This window comes from Myxocyprinus asiaticus, chromosome 43 (genome assembly GCF_019703515.2).
Source record: "Myxocyprinus asiaticus isolate MX2 ecotype Aquarium Trade chromosome 43, UBuf_Myxa_2, whole genome shotgun sequence".
NCBI lineage: Eukaryota > Metazoa > Chordata > Actinopteri > Cypriniformes > Catostomidae > Myxocyprinus > Myxocyprinus asiaticus.
In genome coordinates, this window is record NC_059386.1 from 20,961,534 (window position 1) to 20,987,244 (window position 25,711).

The 25,711-nt window shown below is 41.6% G+C and overlaps 2 protein-coding genes across 2 annotated transcripts in view; both read left to right on the forward strand.

Annotated features, from left to right (window-relative positions):
* The window catches only part of ehd1b (EH-domain containing 1b), a 38,026-nt gene extending 17,272 nt beyond the window's left edge, over positions 1–20,754 (forward strand). The window contains exons 3-5 of the mRNA XM_051685898.1: positions 17,118–17,530; positions 18,132–18,296; positions 18,904–20,754. Coding sequence (XP_051541858.1) covers positions 17,118–17,530; positions 18,132–18,296; positions 18,904–19,425 — 1,100 coding nt within the window. The 3' untranslated portion in view covers positions 19,426–20,754. The remainder of the gene's footprint in view (positions 1–17,117; positions 17,531–18,131; positions 18,297–18,903) is intronic.
* Positions 20,755–24,476: 3,722 nt separating this feature from the next.
* The window catches only part of cxadr (CXADR Ig-like cell adhesion molecule), a 78,216-nt gene continuing 76,981 nt past the window's right edge, over positions 24,477–25,711 (forward strand). Inside the window, exon 1 of the mRNA XM_051685904.1 lies at positions 24,477–24,637. Coding sequence (XP_051541864.1) covers positions 24,586–24,637 — 52 coding nt within the window. The 5' untranslated portion in view covers positions 24,477–24,585. The remainder of the gene's footprint in view (positions 24,638–25,711) is intronic.

Genomic DNA, 25,711 nt, shown 5'->3' on the forward strand with positions numbered 1-25,711 from the left:
TGCTCTGATAGTGGCCTTCAGCTCTTCTGCATTGTTGGGTCTGGCATATCGCATCTTCCTCTTCACAATACCCCATAGATTTTCTATGGGGTTAAGGTCAGGCGAGTTTGCTGGCCAATTAAGAACAGGGATACCATGGTCCTTAAACCAGATACTGGTTGCTTTGGCACTGTGTGCAGGTGCCAAGTCCTGTTGGAAAATGAAATCTGCATCTCCATAAAGTTGGTCAGCAGCAGGAAGCATGAAGTGCTCTAAAACTTCCTGGTATACGGCTGCGTTGACCTTGGACCTCAGAAAACACAGTGGACCAACACCAGCAGATGACATGGCACCCCAAACCATCACTGACTGTGGAAACTTTACACTGGACCTCAAGCAACGTGGATTGTGTGCCTCTCCTCTCTTCCTCCAGACTCTGGGACCCTGATTTCCAAAGGAAATGCAAAATTTACTTTCATCAGAGAACATAACTTTGGACCACTCAGCAGCAGTCCAGTCCTTTTTGTCTTTAGCCCAGGCGAGACGCTTCAGACGCTGTCTGTTGTTCAAGAGTGGCTTGACACAAGGAATGCGACAGCTGAAACCCACATCTTGCATACGTCTGTGCGTAGTGGTTCTCCCCCACATTTTTGAATGGGTTTTGTTTCACAGTCCTCTCCAGGGTGCGGTTATCCCTATTGCTTGTACACTTTTTTCTACCACATCTTTTCCTTCCCTTCGCCTCTCTATTATTGTGCTTGGAAACAGAGCTCTGTGAACAGCCAGCCTCTTTTGCAATGACCTTTTGTGTCTTGCCCTCCTTGTGCAACGTGTCAATGGTCGTCTTTTGGACAACTGTCAAGTCAGCAGTCTTCCCCATGATTGTGTAGCGTACAGAACTAGACTGAGAGACCATTTAAAGGCCTTTGCAGGTGTTTTGAGTTAATAAGCTGATTAGAGTGTGGCACCAGGTGTCTTCAATATTGAACCTTTTCACAATATTCTAATTTTCTGAGATACTGAATTTGGGATTTTCCTTAGTTGTCAGTTATAATCATCAAAATTAAAAGAAATAAACATTTGAAATATATCAGTCTGTGTGTAATGAATGAATATAATATACAAGTTTCACTTTTTGAATGGAATTAGTGAAATAAATCAACTTTTTGATGATATTCTAATTATATGACCAGCACCTGTATATCGCACCAAACGCGTGTGTGAACATAGCGCTGCAACAGCTGGCTGATCAAATTACAGACACGGAACAACAATACCCAGACTCAGATATTATTATTATTCTTGGGGGTTTTAACAAAACAAATCTCACACGTGAACTGCCCAAATACAAACAGCATGTTACATGCCCCACCAGAGACAGGAACATACTGGATCATTGCTACACAACAATAAAGGATGCATATCGCTCTGTCCCTAGAGCAGCTTTGGGACTCTCTGATCACTGTCTAGTTCATCTTCTTCCAACCTACAGACAGAAATTAAAATCAACCAAGCTAGTAGTAAGGACTGTAAAGAGATGGACCAATGAAGCAGAGCGGGAACTACAAGCCTGCTTCGATTGCATGGATTGAAGTGTTTTCGAGGCTGCAGCCACAGACCTGGACGAGCTCACAGATACTGTTACATCATATATCAGTTTCTGTGAGGATATGTGCATTCCTACTAGGACTTATTTTAAGTTCAACAATGACAAACCGTGATTTACAGCAGAGCTCAGGCAGCTTCGTCAGGCTAAAGAGGATACATAGAGGGGTGGGGATAAAGTCTTGTACAATCAGGCCAGGAACACACTGAACAAGGAAATCAGAGTGGCTAAAAGAAGATGCTCTGAGAAGCTGAAAAACAAGTTTTCAGCTAACGACCCTGCATCAGTGTGGAGTGGCATGAAACAATTCGCAAATTACAGGACTCCTACCCCAAACCTGTAGGGAACCAACAATTGGCTGACGACCTGAATGTGTTCTACTGCAGATTTGAAAGGCTCAATCTCACACCCCACACCCACTCTGACCTTCACTTCACACCAACACCTCCTGCAACTCCCCCTCCTTCCCCCTCCTGCTACTCAAACTGCACTTAAGATCTGTGAAGATGATGTGAGCCGTGTCTTTCGGAAACAAAAGATGAGGAAAGCTTCAGGCCCAGATGGTATCACACCAGCGTGTCTTCGATCCTGTGCTAACCAGCTGGCCCCCATCTTCACACAGATCTTCAATAGATCACTGGAGCAGTGTGAAGTTCCATGCTGCTTTAAATGCTCAATCATTATTCCTGTCTCAAAGAAACCAAAAATCACAGGACTAAATGACTACAGACCTGTCACCCTGACGTCTGTGGTCATGAAATCATTTAAGAGACTGGTGTTCGCCCACCTGAAGAACATCACTGGACCCTTTCTAGATCCCCTTCAATTTGCTTAGAGCAAACAGGTCTGTGGATGATACAGTCAACATGGTATTGCATCATATCCTGCAACATCTGGACAGACCAGGGACATATGCAAGGATCCTTTTTGTGGACTTCAGTTCGGCTTTCAACACCATCATCCCAGCTATACTCCAGAATAAATTACACCAACTCTCTGTTCCCATGTCTATCTGTCAGTGGATTACCAGCTTTCTGACGGACAGGCAGCAGCTTGTGAGACAGGGGAAACTCACTTCCAGCACCTGTACAGTCAGCACTGGTGCCCCCCAGGGATGTGTGCTCTCCCCACTACTCTTCTCCCTCTACACCAATGACTGCATCACCAAGGACCCTTTTGTCAAGCTCCTGAAGTTTGCAGATGACACCAGACGAAGTTTTATGTGAAGTTTGCAGACGATTGTGGACTTAAGGAGGAACACCCCAACACTGACCCCCCTCACCATTCTAAACAGCACTGTGGCCGCAGTGGAGTCATTCAGGTTCCTGGGCACTACCATCTCACTGGACCTGAAGTGGGAGACACACATTGACTCCATTGTGAAAAAGGCCCAGCAGAGGTTGTACTTTCTTCGCCAGCTGAGGAAGTTCAACCTGCCACAGGCGCTGCTGATACAGTTCTACTCAGCAATCATGGAGTCTGTCCTCTGCACTTCAATAACTGTCTGGTTTGGTTCAGCTACGAAATCAGACATCAGAAGACTACAAAGGACAGTTCGGACTGCTGAGAGGATTATTGGTTACCCCCTGCCCCCCTTCAAGGACTACAGTGCATCCGGAAAGTATTCACAGCGCTTCACTTTTTCCACAAAAAAAATCACATGTACATAAGTATTCACAGTCTTTGCCATGGTACTCAAAATTGAGCTCAGGTGCATCCTGTTTCCACTAATCATCCTTGAGATGTTTCTACAACTTGATTGGAGTCCACCTGTGGTAAATTCAGTTGATTGGACATGATTTGGAAAGGCACACACCTGTCTATATAAGGTCCCACAGTTAACAGTGCATGTCAGAGCACAAACCAAGCCATGAAGTCCAAGGAATTGTCTGTAGACCTCCGAGACAGGATTGTATCGAGGCACAGATCTGGGGAAGGGTACAGAAAAATTTCTGCAGCATTGAAGGTCCCAGTGAGCACAGTGGCCTCCATCATCCGTAAATGGAAGAAGTTTGGAACCACCAGGACTCTTCCTAGAGCTGGCCGCCTGGAGAAGGGACTTAGTCAGGGAGGTGACCAAGAACCCGATGGTCACTCTGACAGAGCTCCAGCGTTTCTTTGTGGAGAGAGGAGAACCTTCCATAAGAACAACCATCTCTGCAGCACTCCACCAATCAGGCCTGTATGGTAGAGTGGCCAGACGGAAGCTACTCCTCAGTAAAAGGAACATGACAGCCCACCTGGAGTTTGCCAAAAGGCACCTGAAGGACTCTCAGACCATGAGAAACAAAGATTGAACTCTTTGGCCTGAATGGCAAGCGTCATGTCTGGAGGAAACTAGGCACCGCTCATCACCTGGCCAATACTATCCCTACAGTGAATCATGGTGGTGGCAGCATCATGCTGTGGGGATGTTTTTCAGCGGCAGGAACTGGGAGACTAGTCAGGATCGAGGGAAAGATGAATGCAGCAATGTACAGAGACATCCTTGATGAAAACTTGCTCCAGAGCGCTCTGGACCTCAGACTGGGGCGAAGGTTCACCTTCTAACAGAACAACGACCCTAAGCACACAGCCAAGATAACAAAGGAGTGGCTCCGGGACAACTCTGTGAATGTCCTCGAGTGGCCCAGCCAGAGCCCAGACTTGAAACGATTGAACATATCTGGAGAGATCTGAAAATGGCTGTGCACCGACGCTCCCCATCCAACCTGATGGAGCTTGAGAGGTCCTGCAAAGAAGAATGGGAGAAACTGCCCAAAAATAGGTGTGCCAAGCTTGTAGCATCATACTCTAAAAGACTTGAGGCTGTAATTGCTGCCAAAGGTGCTTCAACAAAGTATTTAGCAAAGGCTGTGAATACTTATGTACATGTGATTGTTGTTTTTTTTTTTTTTTTATTTTTAATACATTTGTAGAATTTTGAGGAAAATAATGAATTTAACCCATTTTGGAATAAAGCTGTAACATAACAAAATGTGGAAAAAGTGAAGCGCTGTGAATACTTTCCGGATGCACTGTATACACTTCCAGAGTGAGGAAAAATGCTGGAAAAATCACTCTGAACCCCACTCACCCTGCCCACTACCTTTTTGAACTGTTGCCTTCTGGCCAATGCTTCAGAGCTCTGAGCACCAGAACCATCAGTCACAGGAACAGTTTTCCCTCAGGCTACCTATCTCATGAACAGTTAAATTGACCCATTGAGCAATAAATATGTGCAGTACACAGTTTAGTCTTTTTTATATTTATCCAACACATCCAACCTCTTCTGCCATTTCATTCCTCTGGGAAGAAAAAAAAAAAAAAAAAAAAAACCATTTGCACTGTACAAAACAGATTTGTATTTGCACTGTACATAACAGATAACAGATTTGTATTAGATTGCACTATGTATGTGTATATGTATGTTTGTGTGTGTGTGTGTGTGTGTGTGTATGTATGTATGTGTATAACTATTTTTTATTTTTTATTATTATCTATGTCTTGCTGCTGTTTTTGTATTGTTTTTCTATTGTTGTACACTGGAAGCTCCTGTCACCAAGACAAATTTCTTGTATGTGTAAGCATACTTGGCAATAAAGCTGTTTCTGATTCTGATCAGACTAACTTGGAGAAATGCTTTTGAGCTCCTTGAAGGGAGTGCAGGCATTGATGATGACACTAACCAGGTGTTCTAGAACGCTCTTGCATTCCAAACTGTACAGTGCTATTTCACATAATGATTATTTAGGTTGGCTTTAAAACGGACCGCACCTTGTGGTCTCTGATAAGCAACTCTTTCCCCCAGAGCTTGGCATTGCCTTGGTCGGGTTTAAAAAGATCATTAGTTAGTGACAAAAGTATTTTCTGGGCTTTGGGGTGATACGTGGCCCTCTAAGCAATGTGTGAGATCACATATGGTGACACAGTATGTGAGATACAGCCAATGTACTTTGTACTGAAATGTTTCACACATAGTGTGAGAGTCACGAGGGCTTAGACTCATTAAGAGAGCAAGCGAGAGAGAAAGGTGGAGGTAACAACCCTCTGTCAGAGGCCAGTGTAACACTCTCTGCTACCCTTTGCCCTTTTCCTCGCTCTGGGGCAGAATGAGAGCCATAAAGATTGATGGTGAAGATGGTGATGACTTATAAGGAGTGGCAGCTAGGGAATTCAGAGAACACGCACAAAGTTTACCACAAAGTTGCTATTGTTTAGGAAAGCCATTAAGTGAAGCATGAAGGGATTTTTAAAGTGTGTGTGACCCTTTAAAGGAATGGCTCCACCTTAACAATGAAAATTATGTCTCCATTTACTTACTCTCATGTTGTTCCAAACCCATATGGAACACAAAATAAGATGTGAGCCTCAGATACCATTCACTTTCTTTGTAACTTTTTCCATACAAAGCAAGTGAATTGTGAGTGAGGCTGTCTTTCTAATTGATATCTCATTTTGTGTTCCACGCAAGAAAGAAAAAAAGTCATGGGTTTGGAATAACATGAGGGTGATGTCAGAATTTTCATTTTTTGGTGAACTACCCCTTTAAATGATGCATGAAAATGATCACATGTTTTCTAACAGTTGTTTGGAGTATTTCTAATTATAACAGTTGCTGCTTCACCTCTAAAAGGTATCTACAGATCTTGTGGTGCATTTTGCAAGTTGAGTTTTTTTTTTTTTTTAAAGATTCCGGCTCTATTGTGTTTAAAACTTCCTCTTTACTAATGTTACAGTAGTCAAATGCTGGTGGAGGGAAATTTGAGGAAAGCCCTGCTAGTGTCATTATCTAAACATGGAAAATGTGAGTATTTGGCTCCTATATCAAGTACATTGTAAGAAAAAATTATATACATACACACGCATACATATACGCAGGGAAAGTGCGAGTCATTGCCGGGTCATGACTTGTAGCATGGCGTGTCGCCAATTACGGCTTTTACTGAAGTCAAGTGGATTGCATGTTTGAATACCCCAAAAGCAACAAGTTTAAGAGGAAATCTGGGCCTGTCTGAGAATTATGGGATGATGGGTTATATAACTGATCCGAAAAACATGGATATTCAGATAGGAATGATGGCTATTTGAAGATCAAGCCACCGTCATGCTGTTCTTTGGAAACAGATGAACATGCTTGCTATTTTAATTCAGTCCTTTTTTTCTCTTCTTACTTCATGCTTTGTATTTTATTACTTTTTGTGAAAGTAACTGAAAATGTAACTGAAAGTAAGGACTGCACAAATATTTTCAGTATTTGAAATTAAGATGAAACTGTAGGACATGCTTGTTTCAGAGCTGCAAGGAAATAGGCAAAGTTAAAAATAAGTGGACAAAAACAATATAGTTATATTTTGAACGTTGCATAGTTTGTAGCAAATTATCTAGTCTAAATCAGCTATACAGCTGACGTTCGCTATGGAACATACACAACTGCTGTTTCTGAAACGGCTGCAGTATAATTACTTTATGACCAAACCTTTTTGCACAAATGAGATCCACAAGGACTCCCACTACAAAACACTGCAACTAAAACCTGAACGGTTTTTCTCATTATGTGGTTAATTGTCCACATTAACAATACATTACATATTGTTTCTAGGGTCTTGAGGTGCAAATTCCAGGGTGTAAGGGTTAACCTTGCCAGGAGGTGTGTAGATTACATACTGTATATATTGTTGCAGTCAGAAGTTTACATACACTTTGGTTGAAGTCATTAAAACTAATTTTTTAATGTCTCCACAGATTTAATGTTAGTAAACCATAGTTTGGCAAGTCATTTAGGACATCTACTTTGTGCATGACACATTTTTCCAACAATTGTTTCACTTTTAATTGACTATCACAATTCCAGTGAGTCAGACATTTACATACACTAAGTTAACTGTGGCTTTAAGCAGCTTGGGAAATTCCAGAAAATGATATCAAGCCTTTAGACAGTTAGCCAATTAGCTTCTGATAGGAGATGTACTGAATGTACATGTGTACCTGTGGATGTATTTTAAAGCCTACCTTCAAACTTAGTGCCTCTTTGCTTGACATAATGGGAAAATAAAAAGAAATCAACCAAGACCTCAGAAAAAAAACTGTGGACCTCCACAAGTCTGGTTCATCCTTGGGAGCAATTTCCAAACACCTGAAGGTACCACATTCATCTGTATAAACAGTAGTATGCAAGTATAAACACCATGGGACCACGCAGCCATCATACCGCTCAGGAAGGAGATGCATTCTGTCTCCTACAGATGAACGTAGTTTGGTGCAAAAAGTGTAAATCAATCCCAGAACAACAGCAAAGGACCTTGTGAAGATGCTGGAGGAAACAGGTAGACAAGTATCTATATCCACAGTAAAATGAGTCCTATATCGACTGTGGCAGTGGGGGCGTGGTCGAGCGTCCGTCCGGAGAGAGAGAAAGTGGTTAGGGCGCTTGCACCTGTGCTAGATTATGTGTAACACCTGTCTCTAATTCCAGTGAGCATGGGGAGAGCGGCATATAAGCAGCCACGCCACCAGCAGAGAGAGAGAGAGAGAGAGAGTCTGGCATAAGGAAGCCCACAGTGCTCCTGAAGCTGCTACGTTTAATCTGTTATGTTTGTGAAGCTAATGAGTTTTAAGTCTACGTGCCTGTGATGCTGACGAATTTGTGAAGTTATAAAGCATTGAAGTGGCTGATTAAAATTCCTACCTGAGCCTGGAAAAACCTGCTTCCCTGTGTCTTCCTTCCCTTCTGTTTGTGAGCTGTTACACTGGTGCCGAAACCCAGGATCTTGAAGTACACCCCATGGAGTCCTCCCAGTTGGCAAAGATCCACAAATCCCTCGCTGGCTTACACCAGTCCCACCAACAATCCCTGCTTGAGCTCCGGCAAGATCAAGATCGCCAGTTCTTCAAGATCTTTCGGGCTCAAGCAGAGGACCGGCATGCGATCCTGAGACTTCTCAGCCAGGAGAGAGCCCCGGACAACCACAGCCCCATGCCCCCACCCACGCTTCTGAAGATGGGGGCCGAGGAGGACACGGAAGCCTTCCTCTACTTATTCGAGTGGACCGCTGAGATATGGAGCTGGCCGCGTGATCAGTGGGTGGCCAGGCTCCTCTTGTTGCTGTCTGGGAAAGCCCAGCTCGCAGCACAACAACTGCCGGCGGCGAACCTCCTGGTTTATGAGGACCTGAAGAAGACCATCCTGCAGCAGGTTGACCGCAGTCCAGAGCAGCATCACCAGCTCTTCCGGACGATGAAGTTGGAGACGACCAGCCACCCGTTTGCCTTCACCCAACGGCTCCGAGACGCTTGCCGGAGATGGCTGCTGGTGGGGGATCGTGACGTCGAGGGAATAATCGACCAGGTGGTATTGGAGCAGCTCGTCCATTGGCTACCGCGAGGAACCGCGGAATGGGTCCAGTACCACCGCCTGACGTCGCTGGAGGAGGCTTTTCATTTGGCGGAGGTCCATATGGTGACATACCAGAGGGCGGAAGAGCCATCCCACTCTCTCTCCCCTCCCCCTGTGTTTTCCCCATTCTCTTCCCCCTCCCCTTCCCCCTCACCTCTTCTCTCTCACTCTGCTCTCTCCCTAGAGCCCGTTCTTGCCCCACGGAGGTGAGGAATCCCGCCACCGAAGCCAGTTCCCCTGCGTGCGGGGTGTTGTATCACCCACAGCAGCGACAGTGCCCCGCCGCTCTCCCCCTCAGGTGGAAGTGTCTGCCAATGCAGGTGCGGGCATGGCGCCTAGGCCGGTCTGCTGGAGTTGCGGGGATCTGGGACACTTCCAGGATATTCCCCGTTATTCGCAGTACGAGAGGTCCCGCAAGCCTCCACGGGATTTTCCCCATTCGAGTTGCTATATGGGCAGCGCTCGCGCGGCGTGCTTGATGTTATGCGTGAAGCTTAGGAGGAGGGACCTTCAAACAGTAAGAATGAAATTCAATGCGTTCTTTATCTTAGAGCAAAACTCCACACTTTGGGGCAACTAACACAGGAGAATTTGCTCCAAGCTCAAGAATAACAGAGTCGACTGTATGACTGGGGAACTCGGCTGCGGGAATTTGCACTGGGAGATAAGGTACTCGTATTACTTCCCACATCGAGCTCCAAATTACTCACCAAGTGGCAAGGACCCTTTGAGGTCACATGATGAGTGGGGGATCTCGATTATGAAGTAAAGCGAACCGATAGAGGGGGCGCACGTCAAATATATCACCTCAATCTCCTGAAATTATGGAGGGAGGCGGTCCCTGTGATGTTGGCTATGGTAGTCCCGGAGAGGGTGGTGCTCAGGCCAGAGGTGAATACAAAACACAATCATTTCACCCCGGTCACTTGCGGAGACCATCTCTCACCGTATCAACTCGCAGAGGTTGCTGAGTTGCAAAAGGAGTTTGCAGACGTGTTTCCCCTCTACCAGGTCGTACGAACCTCATACAGCACCACATTTAGACCGAGCCGGGGGTGGTGGTACGTAGCCGTCCCTACCGATTGCCCGAGCACAAAAAGAAAATTGTCCGGGAAGAATTGGATGCAATGTTCGATATGGGGGTAATAGAAGAATCCCACAGCGACTGGTCCAGCCCAGTTGTTCTAGTTCCTAAGAGCGACGGGTCTGTACGGTTCTGTGTGGATTATAGAAAAGTCATTGCGGTCTAAATTTGATGCATACCCAATGCCTCGCGTTGATTAGTTGCTCGATTGGTTGGGCACTGCTTGATTTTATTCGACAAGATTTGACGAAGGGTTATTGGCAGATCCCCCTGACACCAATTTCCCGTGAAAAAACAGCCTTCTCCACGCCGTTTGGATTACACCAATTTGTGATGCTTCCGTTCGGTTTGTTTGGAGCCCCGGCTACATTTCAGCGTCTCATGGACCGAATCCTCAGACCGCATTCGGCTTATGCCGCTGCTTACTTAGATAACATCATAATTTACAGCAACAATTGGCAGCGGCACATGCAGCATCTGAGGGCGGGAATCGAGCGGGACTCACAGCAAACCCCAAGAAGTGCGCGATTGGGGGGGGTGGAGGTACAGTATCTGGGGTTCCACTTGGGCCACGGGCAGGTGCATCCCCAAATTGACTAGACTGCGGCGATTGCGAACTGCCTGAGGCCCAAGACCAAAAAGGGGGTGAGACAGTTCCTGGGGCTGGCTGGCTGGCTATTATAGGAGATTTGTGCCTAATTATTCGGATGTCACCAGCCCGTTGACCGATATCACTAAAAAGGGAGCTCCAGACCCAGTCCAGTGGACGGAGCAGTGTCAACAGGCGTGTTAAAGCCGCACTTTGCGGGGGGCCTCTTTTACATTCACCCGATTTTTCTCTCCCTTTTGTCTTGCAGACGGCTGGGGCCGTACTCTCGCAGGTGATGGAGGGGGAGGAGCGCCCGGTGCTGTACATTAGCTGCAAGCTCTCGATGAGGGAGACTAAGTACAGCACTGTAGAGAAGGAGTGTCTCGCCATCAAGTGGGCGGTCCTCGCTCTCCGGTACTACCTGTTGGGGCGGGCCTTCACCCTCTGCTCGGATCATGCCCCACTCTAATGGCTCCACCGCATGAAGGATACCAACGCGCAGATCACCCGTTGGTATCTGGCTCTTCAGCCATTTAAGTTCAAGGTGGTCCACAGACCGGGAGCGCAGATGGCTGTCGCCGACTTTCCAGAAATGGGGGGGGGGTGTTGTAGACAGGTTGGATGTCTCCCCGGCCTGAGTCGGGCGGTGGGGATATGTGGCAGCAGGGGCATGGTCGAGCGTCCGTCCGGAGAGAGAGAAAGCAGTAAGGGCGCTTGCACCTGAGCTAGATTATGTGTAACACCTGTCTCTAATTCCATTGAGCATGGGGAGAGCAGCATATAAGCAGCCACGCCACCAGCAGGGAGAGAGAGAGTCTGGCACAAGGAAGGCCATGGTGCTCCTGAAGCTGCTACGTTCAATCTGTTATGTTGTGAGCGCTGATGTGTTTAAGTTACTAGTGCCTGTGAAGCTAATGAGTTTGTGAAGTTGTAAAGTTCTACTGAGCCTGGAAAAACCTGCTTCCCTGTGTTCTCCTTCCCTTCTGTTTGTGAGCGGTTACATCGCCATAACCTGAAAGGCTGCTCAGCAAGGAAGAAGCCACTGCTCCAAAACCGCCATAAAAAAGCCAGACTACAGTTTGCAAGTGCACATGGGGACAAAGATCTTACTTTTTGGAGAAATGTCCTCTGGTCTAATGAAACAAAAATCGAACTGTTTGGCCACAATGACCATTGTTGTGTTTGGAGGAAAAAGGGTGAGGCTTGGAAGCTGAAGAATACCATCCCAACCGTGAAGCATGGTGGTGACAGCATAATGTTGTGGGAGTGCTTTGAGTGAGCGAGCGAGCAAACGTGAGAACGAACACGCACGCTACCGGTCAAGGGTTTTGAAACCCTTGACTGAAATGTTTCTCATGATCTTAAAAACCTTTTGATCTGAAGGCGTATGCTTAAATGTTTGAAATTTGTTTTGTAGACAAAAATATAATTGTGCCACCATATTCATTTAATTACAAACAAAAATTTTATAAAAAAATAAAAAAAAGGTTTTAAAATGGATGACTTGGACCGAATAATTAAGAAAAGCAGCCAGTAAGTGCCCAGCAAATAGCTGGGAACTCCTTCAATACTGTTTAAAAAGCATCCCAGGGTGATACTTCAAGAAGTTGGTTGAAAAAATGCCAAGAGTACATTTCTGCTAAATCTAGGCAAAGTGTGGCCACTTTGAAGATGCTAAAATGTAACGTAGTTTTGATTTTTTTATTTTATTTTATTTTAAGTCACAACATAATTCCCATATTTCCATTTCTATTTTTGATGAATTTACTATTATTCAAAAATGTGAAAAAAATAAATAAATGAGTAAGTGACCCTAAACTTTTGAACGGTAGTGAGTGTGTGTGTGTGTGTGTGTGTGTGTGTGTGTATATATATATATATATATATATATATATATGCGCAGCTTCTCTTACGTGTTTGCACTCTCTTTCCTAAACACTGCGACTCCAAAAATCACATGTGTTATGTGTAAAGAAGATGCTGGAAAAAGGGATTGTAGTTATTTTCTGTCACTTTTACTTAGCCCAGCAACAACACAGGAAAATCAAACGAATGTTGAACTCTGTCAAGCTCAACACAAACCCAGAACAGTCAATCCATACTAAGGCTGCATTGCCCACTAGGGCTGGGCGATATGCAAGAAATATGTTCACGATATTTAAAAAAAAATATATAGCGCTATCTGATTACATCGTCTACCCCCCGGCCGATGGATCAGTGAATATTCTTGCTTTTATTGTTTTTGCTTTAAAAAATAAATTCATTTATTGAAACATGAAAAACTCAAACCAGAGATATTTCTGAATTCAAATTGCACTTCAACTGAAACAAAAAAGCAATTAAAATAATGAAGTGGTCAAAAAATCGTATATAACAACCCTTCCATTTGCTGTCACGCAAGTATCCAACTACAACAGGTGAAAAATTAATTATACAAATTAAGATCTAGAGGCATTTAGAAATGTAAACATGATAATAATAATGATGATGATGATAATAATAATTGAAATATACACCGATAAGCCAAAACATTATGACCACCTGCCTAATATGCTGTTGGTCCTCCATGTGCCACCAAAGGTATGGACTCTGCAAGACCTCTGAAAGTGTCCTGTGGTTTCTGGCACCAAGACATTAGCAGATCCTTCAAGTCCTGTAAGTTGGGAGGTGGAGCCACCAGGGATCAGACTTGTTGGTCCAGCACATCCCACAGATGCTCAGTCGGATTGAGATCTGGGGAATTTGGAGGCCAGGGCAACACATTTAACTCTTCATCATGTTCCTCAATCCATTCCCGGACAATGTGTGTAGTGTGGCAGGGCGCATTATCTTGCTGAAAGAGGCCACTGCAACAATGTTTAGATGGGTGGCATGTGTCATTGATGTCCACACGAATGGCCGGACTCAGTGTTTCCCAGCAGAACATTGCCCAGAGCATCACATTCCCTCCACCTGCATGTCGTCTTCCCACAGTGCATACTCATGCCATCACTTCCCCAGGTAAACGGCACACACATACATGGCCGTCCATGTGATGTAAAAGAAAATGGGACTCTTCGGACCAGGCGACCTTCTTCCACTGCTCCAAGGTCCAGTTCCGACGCTCGCGCTCCCATTGTAGACGCTTTCGACAGTGAACAGGAGCCATCATGGGCACTCTGACCGGTCTGCGGCTACGCAGCCCCATACGCAGCAGGGTGCAATGCATTGTGTGTTGATGTATTCCTCCCGTAACCATCAGTAACATTTTCTTTGACTTGTGCCACAGTAGATCTTCTGTCGGTTTGGACCAGAAGGGGTAGCCTTCGTGGCCCTCACGCATTCATGAGCCTGGGTGCCCAACACCCGGTCACAGTTTGTGGTTTGTCCCTCCTTGCACCACTGTCGGTAGGTACTCATCACTGCTGATTGGGAGCACCCCACAATCATTGCCTTTTCAGAGATGCTCTGACCCAGTCGTCTGGCCATAACCATTTGGCCCTTGTCAAAGTTGCTCAGGCCTTTACTCCTGCCCATTTCTCCTGCTTTCAACACGTTGACTATGAGAACTGATTGTTTGCTTGCCATCTAATCTACCCAGACCTTGACATGTGGCCTTGTTAGGAGATGATCAAAGTTATTCGCTTCAACTGTGAGTGGTCATAATGTTTTGGCTCATCAGTGTAAGTAAATTTTAGGTTGTATACACATGTAAAGGCTATAAAATGAACCTGTAGAGTAGCGTTCAAAATGCATGTTAAGATCGAACTGCTCCGTGGAAATTAAGCAAACTAAACTTCGGTTTGATCAAGATTAGAAAGAATGGCATATGTATACAAACACAAAACTACTTGTATCGGTACTCTGTGTCAGCCAATACTTGGTAATTGTATCGGTCTTCAAACATTGGTATTGGTGTACCTCTAGTTCTCTTTATTCAAGCAGAGATTGCTGATAATGTCTGGACTGGATCTTAGCAGGGAGAAGGCAATATTACAAATTAGCCTTTCTTTGAAATGACCGCTCTTCATACTAAACCATTGTCTATTTTATGGTGGTTGGTTGAACCCGTCTGTCTTTGTGTTGGTTGTAAACTTTGTGTCAGTCAAGTCCATATTATATACAGTGCATACAAACCGGCAACCTGCAGACAGTTTGATGTGATTTCTGTTGCTGATTGTCAGCATGTCTGGTTTAATTTTACTAATCTACATAAGATGTCATCAGTGGATATTCATTAAATTGATTCATTCATTCTTTGTAACATGATTAACCGAACTTTTATCTTTGATACCAGTCAACTGCATCGGCAAGAATTAATTGTGGTTATGGTCTTGATACTATGCAGCAAGACTGCAATATTGTAATTTTTTTACTTCAGTAAGTGCTGCATTTGTGTGACCATTTGTACTTTGTGTGCAGGAGCACGCATAAGTACTATGACATGCTTAAGTACACAAGGATATCCGATTGTTTACCCAAGGATATCTTCTTTTGGAAAGTATTAGAAAGAAAGTGAGCAAAGAATTGGGAATGTCATATCATTGGGGGAAAAACTGGTTTAAATACCTTCCATCTGAGCTACCTGCACTGATGCAGTCTTTACCAGCTATATTAATACATAAATACACACACAGTCAGCTTACCAGTGTCTGTTCTGACTGTAGTTAAGACAGCTCTATCACTCAGGAGTCTCAAAATAAAAAATAAACTCCTAGAGAAAATAGATCTGGTTTAGACTTATTAGATGCTGTAGGAAGGTTCCAGGAATAAGGAAGGGAGCGGAAGCAGGGTGGCAGTCCAAGTAAGTCTGTTTTCAGTTTGTCTACAGTTCGTGCACGTCAGCTTCACAACTTTAAACTATCTCAGCTTCACAGTCTCGTAAGCTTCAACTACAGGCCTCAGGGTTTCTTTGTTCCCGTCTCTCTCCCTCACTGGCACTCTTGGCGGCCTTTTCAAGCCCATCTCTGTCGTCACTGTAACGAGACACAGGTGTTAAGTATCATTAATCACCAGGTGATGGTCCTTACCGTTTCCTCTCTCCCCAGTGACAGTCACATGACCACGTCCCGCTCCACAAATGCAAAAAGAAGCATTTACTTTTCTACCTTTATCTTTTATAAGTTAGTTTTGTATTCATAAGATTCACAGTTAATAAGCAAACATATAAAATTCTGTATGTTATGGTCCGTTTCGAAATCAGATTTGTTTGCATGCAAAATGTTTTTTTGTTGTTTTTTTTTAGTTTAAGGATAGTTGTGTAAAACGTTATCCTTTCTCCAGCTGTATACTGTATATACATAAACAAGCCTATCATCACACAGCTGTCTAGATCCTTGTGTAAAGTTCGATTGGCCTGTTTCATAAGTATTGCCATGATTCTTTTGTGAAGGGTAGTAGCCAATAAATGAGAGGATTGGCGGTGAAGTCACGCCCATGTTGGATTCATATCCAGATTTCACATCCTGCTGACGTTGACACAACCTTTGGGAGCTAGGACACAGTCCTTCCTGTTCTCTGCACTAGCAATTGTCTTTCACACTCCCTCTCAACCATCCAAATGTAAATTGGTAACTTCTGTCTCCGTAAGCAAAAGAGTTGGGCTGGAAATGCTGGAATTAGCCTGTTTATTATTGAATGTAGACTGTAGAGAAATTTGATTAAAACTTTGCCCTCAAGATCTCAAGGTTTTTGGATGTTGACCTTAATTTTTTGCCTTTTATTATTGAAATGTATAGTCTAGCAATATTTACGCTGGACCTTGTCAAAATGTGCATGCTGTATGTGCACGTTCTTCAAGAAGACTGCCAAAAGTATTTGGCATTTTTTTTTGTGGCATTCACAAGATTATTACATTATCACATGCTCATTGTTCTGAATTAATTTTGTATCTCAGCATCTTAAAGATATTTTTGCAGCATCATCACGTTGGCTACTTTCAAAACATTTTACCATATTTCCATTGTTCCCTGTGATCTTTTAAACTTTTATGCAAGTAAATGACCAAACTTGGCTGTGGAATGAGGGTTTGCTTTCGGGCCAGTGTTGCCGCAGGAATGTTTTTTTCTTTTTCCTGTTTGTCAGCGAGAGTGGAAATGATGTCAGTTCAGCTGTAGTAAATAGAACCGCACTTTATCAGAACCGTTTCTCATGTTAAAGGGCAGCTTTACTCCACCCTCAGGATCCAATAGTCATGTCACGCAAGAGGGCTGGAGAGACAGAGATGGGTTTTGTTTAGCGAAAGGTTTCCTTTGACAGGAAAACCACATTTTATTTTGGATTGTGAGTTTACCTGTTTGTGAATTTGAGTTTGTGTTGTAGAGTGATGTGGGCAAGATCGGTAAGTGTTCTGCGTCTTATTTAGGGTGGGAGGAAATGTGCACACATGTATAAGTTCCTTTTGCATAATGACTGTTTAAGTGGGTTCATTGATCATTTAGTGTTAAAGTATTGAATGATTTTAAAATTTTGTCCTTAAATACTCACTAGTGTGCACCTCTTTCAGGTTACGACTTCGCAGCTGTGCTCGAATGGTTTGCGGAACGTGTGGACCGCATCATTCTTCTCTTTGACGCACACAAGTTGGACATCTCAGACGAGTTCTCTGAGGTGATCCGCGCCCTGAAGAACCATGAGGACAAGATGCGGGTGGTGCTCAACAAAGCTGACCAGATCGGCACTCAGCAGCTCATGAGGGTGTATGGCGCCCTCATGTGGTCACTCGGTAAAATTGTCAACACTCCAGAGGTGATACGAGTGTATATCGGCTCATTCTGGGCTCAGCCACTGCTGGTTCCAGATAACAGGAAACTGTTTGAGGCAGAGGAGCAAGACCTTTTCCGTGACATCCAGGGACTTCCACGTAATGCAGCGCTGCGCAAGTTAAATGACCTTATCAAACGGGCCCGTCTAGCAAAAGTAAGAAAATAGTGGAGAAAAAGTATAGAAAAAGCTTTTATAGTTAGTAATGGTATAGGAGCTGTCTTCTTGATGAACACTTTATTTTCATTTTTTTTAGGTTTTACCAGCATATCTCCCAGTGTTTTTGGTATTCCTACATAGAAATTAATGTTTGAAGGTGTATGGCGCCCTCATGTGGTCACTTTCTAAAATTGTCATCATTCCAGACATGATCCAAGAGTTTTTTTTTTTGTTTTTTAGCTCTGTCTGTGCTTAGTCACTTCTATTGGGAGTCAATGCAAGTCAGTCTTATACATTTTTTTTAATGATAAAATGTTTTTAAAAAAAATTCTTACAGAAATCTTAGTTACCACCACTGTTATAAAAAAATATTAAACAAAAAGAGCTTTTAAAAGGTTTTCAGACTGTTTGAAGGAGATTACATATTTAATTATGGTTTTATAGTAGTAACAATACCTGGCAGAAGCCATGATACATTTTTGCAAAGGTGTACACACAAATTTCTCCAGTTGTACAAAATCCTCAGATTTTTCCTTAATCCCTTAGACATTGATTTTATGTAAATATTAATTGCAAAATGGCTTTTTTATCATTTCAGGTCCATGCCTACATCATCAGTGCTTTGAAGAAAGAAATGCCAAACATGTTTGGGAAAGAGAATAAGAAAAAGGAGCTCATTGCTAACCTGGGTGAAATCTACACAAAGATTGAAAAAGAGCATCAGATCTCCCCTGGTGATTTCCCCAAACTCGCTAAAATGCAGGTACTTGGAAATGTGTTTGCTGCAAACTCAAGTTTTTAATAGCCTAATGTTTTCAGAGTAATCAAAAAAGATGTTTTGTAACATCAATAATAAAATTATTCAGTTATTCAGATATGAAATTTAGTTTTAACTCAAACAATATTTTCACAGCCTCATAAAGACCTTGGGGTACAATTTATTATGAAAAGATTAGTTCACCCAAAAATGAAAATTTTTGTCATTGTTTACTCACCCCTGTGTTGTCATAACCCTATATGACTTTTTATTTTTTAACACAAAGGGAGAAATTGTGAAAAAAAAAAGTTGTGCTCAGTGATGTCATACAATGGCAGTTTATGGTGATCACATCTTCAAGCTTCAAAAGAATGCAAAATTATAATTCAGAAGTCTAATAAATTATTCCATGAGACTCATAGTTGTTATGAAAGCATACAATACGGTTTGGTGAGAAACAAACCGAAATCTAATGTATTATTTAGTGAAAACCTTCACTAACTGTCGAACTGTCCCTTTAAACATTTGTCTAATTATTATTTTCAAATGTAGTCAAATATCTTCTGAGTACTTATCTCTCCCTGACATGCATGCTAACTGTTGTCTTCATTAGGAAATTCTTGCTGGTCAGGACTTCACAAAGTTTCAATCACTTAAGCCCAAGCTGCTGGAATCAGTGGAGGACATGCTGGCCAACGACATCGCCAAACTTATGACCCTCGTAAGGCAGGAAGAAGCTGCCATGCCCAGCCAGTCTGTCCATGGTGGTGCCTTTGAGGGCACCATGAATGGACCTTTCGGGCACGGTTATGGAGAGGGAGCTGGTGAAGGCATTGATGAGCTGGAGTGGATTGTGGCAAGAGACAAACCAACTTACGATGAGATCTTCTACACCCTGTCACCTGTCAACGGGAAGGTTTCAGGAGCCATGGCCAAGAAGGAGATGGTCAAATCCAAGCTGCCCAACACTGTTCTAGGAAAAATCTGGAAGCTTGCCGACGTGGATAAGGATGGGTTCCTGGACGACGAGGAGTTTGCCCTGGCTAACCACCTCATCAAGGTTAAGCTGGAGGGTCACGAATTACCTGCTGAGCTTCCCGATCACCTTGTGCCTCCTTCTAAACGAGGACAGTAACAAATTTGGGAAAATAAATGTTATTATTTAGCCAAACTGAGCAGAAGTTATGAAAATGGGTGAAAAAGGGGTCTAGAAATATACAAATATATGCAAAGATAAACAAGCAGTTTGTGTTAGATGTGAAAAGGAGCCAAACAGCTTTTAAATTATACATCACTACAGTTATTTTGTTATTTTCATGATTATTTTCACATTATCTTCTTTGTTCTTGTTAGACCGGTAGTTTGCAATCTAATCAAAACATAGAATATTAAGAAATCTGATAACACTGTCATTGTGTTTCTCAAATTCTAGATGTAGCCATATTCTGTTAAAGCACGTAGGATGGTATGCTGGCAGGGAGATCCATTATGACCAAAAAATTCTCAAGGCTCTAATAGAAAGCTCTTAGAAGTCACATAGACTGTTGAAAGTTAGTGAATTTTGTTGTTTATTTGTTTTGTTTTTTTATCTTTACATTGATGTTTTTTTTTTTTTTTTTTTTTTCTATACTTTTATTACTTCAGGTGTGCTCACATTTAAAGTCATGTTTGGAGAAAAGTTTCTGCTTCATGCTTAAACTATCATTAATTTTCCAAATGGGTCCATGTTGTTTATATTGTTGATCTCTTCACACAGTATCAGAGTATTTCCTCACATTTTTCTTCACCATTTAGATTTGCCTGACTTAATTTATCTTTGTCATGGCACTAATGTGTGTAGATTTCATAAATAATGAACTGTATCCTCGTGAGGTGTGCTATTGAGTCTGGTATATATTAAAAATGCAACAACCCTTGAGCTGCTTTCCCTCCATGGCTCTTCTCTGCCCTTCACTGTATTTTCTTCTGGATTCTGGACACTAGAGCTTTGTTGTTTGTTTGTGGACACTACATTTTTTAACTTCAAGGTTGTAGTCCATGATTTGTCCAACTTGGGTTTATTCATTGGACTTGCTAATTGACCTTGTACATTTTTCTTCAAATACATATAAAACTCCAAGACAACCATTTTGCCTTAGTATTTTTTGTTCATTGATGTTGCATTGTCTGTCATAATGGTTCAAAATAATTTTGTGAAGTATAGCTTTTCAAAATAAGAGTTTTGTAAGTGACAAGAAATCCAACAGACAGACTGAGGTCCAAGTGTATGATTTGTGTGTAAGTGATGTAAATAGCATGCTCACATTGGTCATTATTTGTGCCTGTTCTTATAATGGTCTCTATCTGTCTCAGCCTGCTACAATATGAAAAGCTTATACACTCTCTCTAAAAATACTGTTCATATGTATTTTTTGTCTAGTCTACAATAATAATAATAATAATAAAAAAAGCTACCAAAAGCCTGCCTTTTTTTTTTTTTTTTTTTTCAAACTAAGTAGTATATGGTCAGAGCCAGTGTCAGAATGCCTACAACATTCCAAATGCGGGGGCAAAAAATGCCACAGTAATTAATTCCCTTGTGTTGTATTTGCAACATCTTATATATTGCTTAATATTCTGATCTTGGCACAAGGTATACATATTACACAATTAAATATAAGATCTGTTTATTTACACTTACTGAGCACTTTATTAGAACACATGTAAACCTACTTATTCATGCGATTATCTAATCAGCCAATTGTGTGGCAGTATTGCAATGCATGATATCATCCAGATACAGGTCAGGAGCTTCAGTTAATGTTCACATCAACCATCAGAATGGGGAAAAAATGTGATCTCAGTGATTTGGAGCGTGGCATGATTGTTAGTGCCAGACGGGCTGGTTTGAGTATTTCTGTAACTGCTGATCTCCTGGGATTTTCACACACAACTGTCACTAGTGTTTACTCAAAATGGTGCCAAAAACAAAAAATATCCAGTGAGCGGCAGTTCTGTGTATGGAAACGCCTTGTTGATGAGAGAGGTCAACGGAGAATGGCCAGACTTGTTCGAGCTGACAGAAAGGCTATGGTAAATCAGATAACCACTCTGTACAATTGTAGTGAGTAGAACAGCATCTCAGAATGCACAACACGTCGAAACTTGAGGCGGATGGGCTACAACAGCAGAAGACCACGTCGGGCACTTTATTTGGACCAAAGTGTTCCTAATAAAATTCCCACTGAGAGTATACTGATAATTTATGTTAGGAAACTTATTAAATTTTAAGTGTTTGACATAAAAGTTTGACAAAGTATTTTTTATATGATTAGAAAACATAATTAAAAACATAATAATAGTAAAAAATGCCTCTGAAATTCAAATCAAAAGTACAACCCCAATTCCGAAAATGTTGGGACAGTATGAAGAATGCTAATAAAAACAAAAATGAGTGATTTGTAAATTATATTCACCCTTTGCTATATTGAAAGCTACAAGTACACATAATATGATATCTTGCCTTGTGAATGTTTTTTTTTTTAAATATTTTTATTTTTTAAATGTACAGAAATTTCAATTCAGATGATTTCAACACACTCCAAAAAAGTTGGGACAGTCGAGTGTTTACCACAGTGAAACATCACCATTTATTTTAATAACACTTATTAAGCATTTGGGCACTGAAGACACAAGTCTGTTAAGTTTAGAAAGTAGAATTTTCCCCCATTCAGCCATTATGTAGGTCTTTAGCTGCACAATTGTACGAGGTCTTTGTTGCCGTATGGTGAGCTTCATGATGAACCACACATTCTCAATTGGAGATGGTCAGGACTGCAGGCAGGCCAATCTAGCACCTACACTCTCTGCTTATTCAGCCATGCACTTGAAATTCAGACAGTATGTGGTTTGAAGTTGTCCTGATGGAAAATGCAGGGACGTCCCTAGAAAAGACGTGCTGGATGGCAGTTTTTGTTGCTCCAAAATCTGTACATATCTGTCTGCATTCATGGTGTTCTCACAGATGTGCGAGTTACCCATGCCATGGGCACTGACACACCCCTGGCCCATACAGACACTGGCTTTTGGAACTGATGCTAATAACAGCTTGGATGGCCCTTTTCCTCTTTGGCCCGGATAACACGACGGCTGTGTTTTTCAAAAAAGTTTTTAAATGTGGACTCTTCAGACCGAAAAACACAGTTCCACTGTTCTACTTTCCATCTAAGATGAAACCGAAACCAGAGAAGTCGGCAGCACTTCTGGACAGTGTTGATGTATGGCTTCTGCTTTGCACAGTAAAGTCTTAACTTGCATCTGTGGATGCAGCGGCGAGTGGTGTTGACTAACAAAGGTTAACTAAAGTTATCCCAAGCCCATGTTCATGATATTCATTACAGATGACTGCTGTTTCTTCAAGACAGTGATGTCTGATGGATCAGAGATCATGCGGATTCAGAAGTGGTTTTTGTCTTGCCCTTTACGCACCGAGATTTGACCATATTCCTTGAATCTTTTAACTATATTGTGCAATGTAGGGGGTGAAATGGCCAAAATCCTTCCAATTTGTCTTTGGGAACATTGTTCTCAAAGTGCTGGATTATTTGCTGAAGCATCTGTTGGCTTGAATGATCCTTGTTCTTGAAGGACTAGACTGTTTTTGGAGGCTCCTTATATACTATGACACAACTGCCTCACCTGTTGAACATCTCCTGTTTCACATCGCCTTGTTATTTCAACTCGTCAAATTGTTATGAGTCTTAAATTGCCCCTGTCTCAACTTTTTTGGAGCGTGTTGCAATCATCTGATTTGAAATTACTGTACATTTTCAAAAAAACAATGAAATTCACAAGGTAAAACATCATATTATATTTTTGTTTAGCTTTTTTCATACTGTCCCAACTTTTTTGGGGTTGTTATATCATACTGTCCCAAATTAGGGTTGTATAAATATTGCCCCGTAAAGGTACACCCAAAAATGAAAATTCTCTCATCATTTACTCACCATCATGCCATCCCAGATGTGTATGACTTTCTTTACTTTGCAGAACAAATCTCAACTTTCACTTTTACTTTCATATGTGAAAGTGAAACTAAATAGGCGCCACATGTGACTTTCAGATGTGAAAGTGGAGATTTATAGTAAACAAGGACTTAAATAGTGATCAGTTTTTTTCAGCCACATCGCTTTTGAAGATATGGATTTAACCACTGGAGTCGTATGTTTACTTTTATGCTACCTTCATGTGCTTTTTGGACCTTCAGATGTCTGGTCACCATTCACTTGCACTGAAATGACCAAAAGAGCTGAGATATTTTCTAAAAATCTTCGTTTGTGTTCAGCAGAAGAAAGAAAGTCATACACATCTGAGATGACATGAAAGTGAGTAAATGAGAGAATGTTCATTTTTGGGTGAACTATTCCTTTAAAGGAAAAGTTAAAAGTTACTTTCTGACACTGGTAAGTGCTATTACTGGATAGTGTAAATACACATCTCAGCATTTCTAAAAGTTAGTTTTTTGGTAATTATCCTAATGATATCACATGACAATATGATACTTCAGTCTTGTACATTGATCACTGTTCATAGCAAAAGTGGTCTATATTTATATACTAACAGGGCTTTTTGTGTAAGCAGGCAATAATATTAATAAACTGACTACAAATGAAGATATATCATGAAAATTTGTGCAATGTCAGTCCAGGAGAATGGCACAATATGTCTTCATACACTTGTGGTTATCCTCAGTGTGTTGGTAGAGATGCCTGATTTATGGCTCCATAAAAAGTTAGACTGGTGCTGTGACAGATCTGGGCCTATGGGGAAATAATTAGATATTTCACTGAAAAATGTCATAACAATGTCAACCCTAAATCACATTAAACTGAATAATGGTTCTTACAGTTGATATATAGGTCACATTGGATTCCTCAAAAGACTGAGATGAGTGCTGTAATGAATGCTTGTGGGGAGCTCAGGAGACTCTCCGTAGACTCAGCCATGAAAATTGGTGGTTTAAGATGAGGTCCTTCACAATCATTCAGTCAAAAGATTTAAGAAGATTCGGTGGTGCTGTTGTACTACGCGTACGCAAGAGGGCGTGAAAAGCCGTAAATCGAAGTTTTCCCGGCTGATACCTCCGGAAATCACGTGTGCAGATTCCAGCCTCAGTCCACCTGCACGAGCGAGCGAGCGGACTTCTGATGCTGCGCGAGACTAGAGAAGAACAGTGAACACGAAACAGTACAAGTCGAGGGGAAAAGTTAGTTTTCTACTCACATCGGTCACGAAATTGTGGCTTAAAGAAAGAGGAATGGATATGAGGACGTCCTGGCTCTGTTTAATCAATATAATTCTTCTCACAGGTAAGTTTGATCGTGTCTGTTTCTAAAAGCTGTGGAACACGAGACGGTTGTGGACTAGCTCACACGCTACCTTTAAAAGTTTTCGAAACACTTTATACTTTAGTTTGTTATTTAATTTCTGGTATTTTTTGTTGTTGTTGAATTATATCGAAGTTTTCATATGCTTACGTTTTTATCTAAACCTTCGACTCTAAACCACAGCCAATATTTCTGTTGAAGATTGAAAGAAGATTTCTCTTCAGAGAAATCAAGTTTCTGTTTTCAGTATCTAATGACGGGTTTTAAAATCTGTCAACAGCGAGATCTGTGCATAACGACATTAAATATGGTATCTGTTGATAATAAAATGAAGTAATTTGTTATTTGCCTGTTATAACAGTGTATAATGGTAAATCATCTTAGTTTCAATGCCACATTTGAATTCATTTTTTGCTCTTTTGAAATGTAATGTTTCATAATTAACCCCGGGAAGAATTAACCGAGGGATAGGCTTTAAATAATTTAAAGGAATATTCCGTGTTCAACACAATTTAAGCTCAATCGACAGCATAATATTGATTATAACCACAAAAATAATTTTGTTTCGCTTATTTAAAACAAGGCCAAAATCTGGGTTCCAGTGTGGCACTAACAATGGAAGTGAATGGGGACCAATTTGTAAATGTTAAAACACTTACTGTTTCAAAAGTATAGCCACAAGACAAACAATATGTGTGTTAACATGATTTTAAAGTGATAAAATCACTTACTAACCTTTTCTGTAGAAAGTTATAGGCAATTTTACAAATAAGTTGCCATGACGATGCAATGTCAATAAACCCTAAACTGACTAAAAATTACAATTTAATGAATGATACAATTGAAATAATACACAAGTTTTAACAGAAGAATTAATGTAAGTGCTTTTATAAAATTATAAGCTTCATGTTTCTGCCTTTAAACCCTCATAAAATTGGCCCCATTTACTTCCATTGTAAGGCCACTAGAACATAGTTTTTTTCTTTTTTTTTTCCTTTCTTTTTTTATAAAGAAAAGGACAGTCAAAATTATTATTTTTTTGTTTTGTGGTATTCA